This window comes from Nerophis lumbriciformis, linkage group LG16 (assembly GCF_033978685.3).
Source record: "Nerophis lumbriciformis linkage group LG16, RoL_Nlum_v2.1, whole genome shotgun sequence".
NCBI lineage: Eukaryota > Metazoa > Chordata > Actinopteri > Syngnathiformes > Syngnathidae > Nerophis > Nerophis lumbriciformis.
In genome coordinates, this window is record NC_084563.2 from 23,608,552 (window position 1) to 23,617,098 (window position 8,547).

At 39.8% G+C, this 8,547-nt stretch overlaps 1 protein-coding gene and 1 long non-coding RNA gene across 2 annotated transcripts; both read left to right on the forward strand.

The window, feature by feature from the left end:
- The first annotated feature begins 2,791 nt into the window (after positions 1-2,791).
- On the forward strand, positions 2,792-4,500 carry LOC140679482 (uncharacterized). The gene is made up of 5 exons (XM_072914948.1): positions 2,792-3,279; positions 3,367-3,507; positions 3,593-3,913; positions 4,011-4,213; positions 4,312-4,500. The coding sequence occupies exons 1-5, from the start codon at positions 2,796-2,798 to the stop codon at positions 4,498-4,500; spliced, it is 1,338 nt and encodes a 445-aa protein (XP_072771049.1). The 5' UTR covers positions 2,792-2,795.
- Positions 4,501-5,995: 1,495 nt separating this feature from the next.
- LOC140679472 (uncharacterized) lies at positions 5,996-6,665 on the forward strand. Its single transcript, XR_012050891.1, has 4 exons — positions 5,996-6,104; positions 6,201-6,287; positions 6,377-6,451; positions 6,557-6,665. It is a non-coding gene; the product is annotated as an uncharacterized lncRNA (long non-coding RNA).
- Positions 6,666-8,547: the final 1,882 nt, after the last annotated feature.

Sequence of the window (8,547 nt, forward strand, 5' to 3'; positions counted from 1 at the left end):
GTACTATTAGTAGACCAGCAGCACGCACAATCATGTGTGCTTACGGACTGTATCCCTTGCAGACTGCATTGATATATATTGATATATAATGTAGGAACCAGAATATTAATAACAGAAAGAAACAACCCTTTTGTGTGAATGAGTGTGAATGAGTGGGGGAGGAGGTTTTCTGGGTTGGTGCACTAATTGTACGGTAAGTGTATATTGTGTTTTTTATGTTGATTTAATAAAAATAAAAATAAAAATTAAAAAAAACGATACCGATAATAAAAAACCGATACCGATTATTTCAGATATGACATTTTAACTAAAGCATTTATCGGCCGATAATATCGGACATCTCTATATTAAACAGTGGGCTTTCTAATAATTAGAAGGGTTTGTATCATGTTTGTCCTCCTACAGAAACATATTTTCTGTAGGAGACACACCTTTTCCATTTTTGAGCAATTCTTCAATAATTTAGGACTGTGTGACTGTTGTCATCAGATGGAAAGTGTAGGACATGTGTAGCCAAGTGGAAAAAAATGAATTTTACAATGTAGTTCAGCAAAAATTCCACTAGGGGTCAGTGTGGCATCGGTGGTGTATTTGCAACTTAGCAAAGAGGTAAGACTGCGGAGAAGCCAGAGTTGGATGAGACCCCAAGAAAAAATAAGTCGTATTTGAGTGAACTCGTAACTTTGGGAGAAACGTGTGAGTACTTTTGTTGCTTCTTCAAATGCCATTCAGGATATTTTGGACAAATGAGGGGAAAAAGCCACTGCATGTATTTTATTTGATTGTGTCATACCAAAGTTAAATAGAATTGATAGTTTCAGAACATAAGGTGGACACCACCTTTGTAACTTGTGAGAATATACACAGACCTAAACCTTTATTATTTCATTTATATAGGGTTCAACTACCAATGTTTACCTTTCAAAATAAAGATCCCTACAAGCAGGGCCGGCCCGTGGCATAGGCCGTATAGGCAAATGCTAAGGGCGCCGTCCATCAGGGGGCGCCACGCCAGTGCCACAAATGTTGGGAGAAAGGAAAAAAAAGTTGGTACTATTATTTCTAAATACAAAAAATAATCCCACGTTAATTAAAATGCAAAGTAAAGCCTATTTAATAGAAATATTATTTGTTACAACATTACGTCCCCCGCACGGTGCGCCCCCTCCCTTCCCATATCGTGACTCTTTTTGGACGTCCCCCAGGTAACACCTAACGTTAGCGTAACGTTACTCTATGGTTCTCGTTTGGTTATGCAAGATGAGAACATTCTAAGAACATTCTCCGAACATATCATAACCTATCTGACACACAAAATATTTGCCTGCAATGGAAATGGCGACCGTTAGGCTTTTCGAAATGTTTTTTTTCGCAAATTTACTTTATATACATTATGTAGTAACGTTTCCCTAACGTTCCGCGAACGTGTTGTGTTTTTCGAACAATCTGACGTCAGCTGAGCTGAGTCAAGGCTGCACGCATGCGCGTAGAAGCTTCCGTGAGACAAAGACGAAGCTCGACAACGCTGCAAATTCCAGAATCCCGATACTCAGGCAATACGGTGCGCCATCCATTGATCACATGTAAGTAGATAGAAAGAGTGAAATATGAAGTGTAACGGAGTTAAAATACACCTTTGTTATTTATTATATTTTGTTTGTGAATTTTATCTCCAAATAGTTATCTTGTCTGCTCGCCTATGAGATGCGGTTTGATATCTTTTTGTCCCTCCTGAGCTCCTGTAGTTCTCCTGGGTTGTGTAGCCCCTCCCTTCTCCCCTCACAGAAAAGTTCCACATGGTTGAGGGTGAGTCTTGGTTGGACGGTCCCACCGACCTTTTCCTTGTTTTTCGGTAGAAATTAGGTCTTTAATTAATGAATGTGTGTACCAAGAATGTGAATATGTTTACCTGTGTTGTCCTCTAGTTTTAAGTTCAGATTACAGGTAACATTACATCGCTAACATTGGCGCCAAACGGCCGCTCTTTGTTGTATGAGACTTGTTCAGTGTGTGCGTGCGTGCGTGCCTACAAGTGTAGGTAATGAGACTTGTTCAGTGTGTGCGTGCGTGTGTGCGTGCCTACACGTGTAGGTAATGAGACTTGATCAGTGTGTGCGTGCGTGCGTGCGTGCCTACAAGTGTAGGTAATGAGACTTGTTCAGTGTGTGCACGCGTGCGTGCGTGCCTACAAGTGTAGGTAATGAGACTTGTTCAGTGCGTGTGTGCGTGCGTGCCTACACGTGTAGGTAATGAGACTTGATCAGTGTGTGCGTGCGTGCGTGTGTGCCTACAAGTGTGGGGCGGGGCGTGGTTAAGAGGGGAGGAGTATATTGACAGCTAGAATTCACCAAGTCAAGTATTTCATACATATTATATATATATATATATATATATATATATATATCTACATCCTGAAAATATGCAAACAAAACTGTGTTTAGATAATTGACACTTCAAACTTGCATAGATAAATATTAAGGAATATAACATAACTTGGCTTCTGAGAGTTTCAAAATGTAATGAATAAAATGCTAAAGTTGTTGATAAACAAGCTATTATTTTAATAATTAAATATGGTAATTTTAAATGAATTATTATGATAATTTAAAATCAATTATTTCAAATATGTTTGTTTTAATGTATAATTCTATGGTTGGATGTAATAAGGAGTCACAAAAAAATACAAATAAAAATACAATTAATTTGGATGTTTTTAGCAAAATATAGTAAAAATGTGGGCGATAATAGGGCAACCCATTTTCCTTGTTTTTTTTTTTTATAGAATAAACAACACAATGAAGAAGTTTCAACAGAGGGCTTATAAGCGTAGATGGGCTGCCACAACTAGGCATTTGAAGAAGCAATGCCGACAGTCAACTTTAGAATTAGAGAGTGATGATAGCGAGCAAGAGAATGACACGACAATCTTTACAACTCCAGAAACAGTGACAACCCTTCAGTACATGGATGCTGCGGAGACTGCTTCCTGCACTGCCGCGGGTGCTGACAATGCCACCTACAGTGGCCCTGATAGTGATGAAAATGATGCTGATTGGAGACTAATCGACCATCATGTCACCTTGTCATCTGATTCAGAAAATGAGAGTGATAGTGACTGCTTTGAAGATATTTTGAGGTCTGGATTATTTTATCGTCAGAATAGCTTCTGCTATTGGCCAAAGCCAAATCCTACCCACTCCAGAATCCGGAGAGCTGAGATTCCTGACAAAGAAGTCTGGGATAGGCTGCCAATTCGGGTTTTCAGGAAAACATTGACTGGTAAGGGAATATTGTCAAAGTCATATCATGTATATCTTAAACAACATAATTCATCTTGAGTCATCAGCATACTTTGAAATTTTGCAGAAGACTTTGACAAGGCTCTTCAATATGAAAAACAAGCTGAAATGTTTTCGAGCTCAGAGGAAGAAGAAATGTCAACCAAATGGAGCCACATCACCCCTGAACGTTATAGAAACGATGAGGAAGATGTGTTTGATGCTGACGGTTAGTCACTTTTCAAAGACTGTTTACTTACAATACTCAAACACTACTTAGTGGTGCATAAATGTTATTGTCTTCGTTGGTTTAGGCGAAGAGGAAATTCGGCCAAAAAAGAAGTGCAGAAAAGAGAAATTACAGATCCTCATCCAGGCACCCCCACTGCCAGTGCTCCCACCATTGAACTTTCCAAACTCCAGCGAGTACCAGACCACTTCAGCCAGTACCAGCCAATACTACACCACTCCAAGGCATCCAGGCCGACCTCACAGCCCAGCGAGAAGCAGCACTTACAGGCTCAGTCCAGACAGGAATCATGCATCCAGCTCAAGCCAGTACCAAACCACTCCAGCCAGTACGAGTCAGTACCAGACCACTCCAAGAAACAGCAGGAATGCCCTTGGAAGTGAACGTTAGTTGGCTATTTAACTGTTGATAGGTGGTGTTAAACAGGCTGTTACAACGGGCAGTAATACGAATGACCTCTTTGACTTTTGTTGTCTTTGCAGTTTTCCAGTTAAACATGAAAGTTCAAAAACTAGTTGAGAACCAGGGAGAAATTATGCGCATGCTGAGAGGGCTGGCAGCACAGTCTGTGGGGCCAGAAGCTGTGGATGTTCAAGATCTCATTGAGAAGCCTTTCGAGACTCTTGAGCAGCTTAAGACCTTCTGTGAACAGCTCGACACTGATCTTCTGCTCAGAAAGCAGCTGGTAATTAGTTTTAATTCCCCACTGCAAAATTGTCTTGCTCAGTTATCAAAAAACATGTTCTAATCAAGTACAATATTGTTGTTTATTTATTTGTATAGGTGAAAGCTCTTACTGCTCTTGGTGGGCAGAATTTGGCAGACACGGTGAGGACAATGCTGAGGAAAATTGCCACAAACAAAGTCCTGGAGCAGCTTGGTCTCCGTGGAAAGACAGGCAAAGTGGCGTTTGAGGACTTGCCCTTTTACAGAATAATAATACTGATTTTCCGCACTATAAGGCGCACCTAAAAACCACAAATTTTCTCAAAAGCTGACAGTGCGCCTTATAACCCGGTGCGCTTTATATATGGATTAATATTACGATTCATTTTCATAAAGTTTCGATCTCGCAACTTCGGTAAACAGCCGCCATCTTTTTTCCCGGTAGAACAGGAAGCGCTTCTTCTTCTACGCAAGCAACCGCCAAGGTAAGCACCCGCCCCCATAGAACAGGAAGCGCTTCTTCTTCTACTGTAAGCTACCACCCGCCCCCGGAAGAAAAAGAAGCGCGAGGATATTTCGTCTCATTTCCTTTGTGTGTTTACATCTGTAAAGACCAGACTACAAAATGCACGTACGGTGAATATTCGCACCACAGGGAATGAGAAGTCGTCCTTCACTGTGGTTCTAGCTTGCCATGCTAATGGCCAGAAACTTCCTCCCATGGTGATATTCAAAAGGAAGACCTTGCCAAAAGAGACCTTTCCAGCCGGCGTCATCATAAAAGCTAACTCGAAGGGATGGATGGATGAAGAAAAGATGAGCGAGTGGTTAAGGGAAGTTTACGCGAAGAGGCCGGGTGGCTTATTTCACACAGCTCCGTCCATGTTGATATACGACTCTATGCGCGCCCACATCACAGATGGTGTCAAAAAACAAGTGAAGCACACAAATACAACACTCGCCGTCATTCCGGGTGGATTAACCAAAGAACTCCAACCGCTGGATATTGGTGTCAACAGGGCATTCAAATCACGACTGCGAACGGCGTGGGAACAATGGATGACCGAAGGCGAACACACCTTCACTAAAACAGGCAGACAGCGCCGGACGACATACGCCAACATTTGCCAGTGGATCGTAAATGCCTGGGCAGATATTTCGGTCACAACTGTGGTCCGAGCTTTCCGGAAGGCAGGATTCACAGAACTACTGGACAACAACAGCGACACTGACTCCGATGACTTCGACGAGACGGAACCGGCCATTTTGGATCCCACGCTTGCGCAACTTTTCAATTCGGACACCGAAGACGAAGAATTCGAAGGATTTACGAATGAAGAATAACTTCAGAAAGTGAGCGCTATGTTTATTTTGTGTGTTGTGACATTAACGTTCGAGCAACATTATGTTGCTATTGCTCTACACCATTTTGAATTTTACTATGTTTGTGATTGCACATTTGCGTACATTTTGGGACAGAGTTGTTAGAACGCTGGTTTTCAATATATTATTAAAGTTTGACTGAACTATCTGACTGTTTTTTTGACATTCCCTTTAGCGCAGCGTAGGCGCGGCTTATAATCCGGGGCGGCTTATTGGTGGACAAAGTTATGAAATATGCAATTCATTGAAGGTGCGGCTAATAATCCGGTGCGCCTTATAGTGCGGAAAATACGGTAAGTAAGTGTTAATAATAGGTTTGCATCTTTGAACATGTTGCATGTATGCTCACAAGGTCAATCTAGCTGTTATTATTACGGTATTTATTCTAAAGGGAAATCTAAATTGTGCTGGTGATTCCAGAGGCATGCAGGGGTGTTTACAAACAGACGACCACAGCTGAAGTAGATTGTGAGCTTGGAGAGGTCCTGAAACTGGCCACTTTTCGAAAGGGAGGTTCAAAGTTTGAGGTACGGAGAATTATGATAAGATATCCCAATTTTGAATTCCATTTTATTGAAGTTCCACTGCATGTCTTTTGAATTTGCAATTATAACTACTTGCAGGAGAAGAGGAGGAATTAAGAGGAAGCGACGGCGAAGAAGGGCAAAGGGAAGTGTACAAAGGAAATGGACAGTGAGATGAGTGACCAGGTAAATGATAAAGTAATTATGCCAATGTTTTAATTCAATTCATAAAGATCCCAGTTCTGTGTTGAATTTGCAATTATAAATACTTGCAGGAAGTGAAGAAGAAGAAAACAGGGAAAGGGAAAAGAACCAAGCAAACGCCAGTGAGACCAGTGAGCATTGAGCAGGTAAACAAGGAGTAAATTATGCCATGTTTTAATTGAATTCAATTCATCTACATTCCAGTGCTGTCTTTGTTGTATTTGTGAATATCTATAATTATTTACTTCCAGGAAGAGAACCAACAAGAAGGGGCAGGAGTACACTGACGCGCACGACCAAGACCACAGCATTCCATTTCTATTGTATTATAATTATCACTAATAAAGAATTATTGTTGAATTTTCTGTTTGAGTGTCAGTTCTGACAAGATAGCACAAAAACAGACGTAAATACCACTGCATTCCATTTCTATTGTATTATAATTATCACTAATAAAGAATTATTGTTGAATTTTCTGTTTGTTATAGTCCTGACAATATAGCACAAAAACAGACGTAAATACCACTGCATTCCATTTCTATTGTATTATAATTATCACTAATAAAGAATTATTGTTGAATTTTGTGTTTGAGTGTTAGTCCTGACAATATAGAGCAAAAACAGACGAAAATAGCATGTTCCTAAACAGTTCCCTAAACGTTCTTGCCAAACGTTCTTGGCTAACGTTCTGCTAACCAAGCAAGAACTCCACAACCTAACGTTCTTTGAACGTTACAAACTAACGTTCCCATAACAATGCCACTAAGTTCTCCTAACGTTCTCATAACGTTCGCGTGTTACCTGGATGCCAAAACTGTCAGGTGCCCAGGGAAGAAAAAAGAGAAAAGAAGAGGAGGAGAAACGAGAAAAGACAGAGGTAGCAGGTAGGTAACGTAGCCTACATGAAATTATTTGTCTGTTACAGAATGTGATAGTAACCTGGCTTTTTAGCATTAAGCTAATGTTACATGATTCGGCAATTGCTAATAGTTCTGTTTTAACGTCGGGTTATTATTGTGGAGGGGGCTAAATTGTTATGGAAAATAATAATGTAACGTTAGGTAATTACAGTACTCCCACTTAACATTCCTCAGGGACATTTCTTTCTTTCTTTAGTTTATTTCGAACATGAACACACTTACATCATAATACATCACACAATTTCATATCATTTCATTTTACATCATGCCCGAAAAGGAGTAGGAAGAAGCAAAGCTTATTTAATCCTACCTCTTTCCCACTTCAAAGCGTTTACAAATATATAGAATCATTTACTGACCTTTTTATATAATAAAATAACATCTATGAATTAGTATACAACAGTTTTGTAATATGTAATTAATTAATTAATTCAGTCATTATTAACATACTGAGATGAAGAATATCTTATTTTCAATAAGGTTGAAAGTATTTCTCATAATTCTTCTTCTTTGTACTCTGTAAGCACTATTATTTTGAACAACCTCTTAAACTGGATCATATCAGTACAATTTTTAACTTCTTTACTTAATCCATTCCATAATTTAATTCCACATACTGATATGCTAAAAGTTCTAAGTGTTGTACGTGTATATAAATGTTTGTATTAGATCTCTCTCAAGCAGGTGTTTTTTGTTTACATTGTTATTGCCTTCTGGTTAGCTAATGTTTGCCCTGCAGGTAATAGTCACTTTTCCACCCCTTTATATATTAGGTATAGTTGTAAGTAAAAAAAAAAGGTCAAAGACAAAGCTATTCGGGTTCTTGTGAGTATATACACTTCACTGCCGATGTGGGGGGGCGCCACCTAAAATCTTGCCTAGGGCGCCAGATTGGTTAGGGCCGGGCCTGCCTACAAGTAGTTTTGTGTCCTGTGCTTAATAACGATTGATAACACATTTTGGTACCAGGAGTGGCGTTCTGCTAATTTGGTAGTTTGGTTTAACTTAAATAGTGGCAGTAATTGCATAAAATAGATAAATAAAATAACTGCATTGGCTGTCTTCCCTTATTTGTCCAAAATTTCATGAATGACCTTTGAAGTAGCGACAAAAGCACACACACGTGTCTCCCAAAGTTACGAGTTCACTCAAACACAACTTCATTTTTCATGTCTCTCATCCAACTCTGGCTTCTTCGCAGTTTTACCCCTTTGCAAAGTTGCAAACTCACCACAGATGCCACACCGCCCTCTAGTGGAGTTCTTTTTGAACTACATTTTTTTTTTTCCACCGGGCTATACATGTTTTAATACAATGTAGTA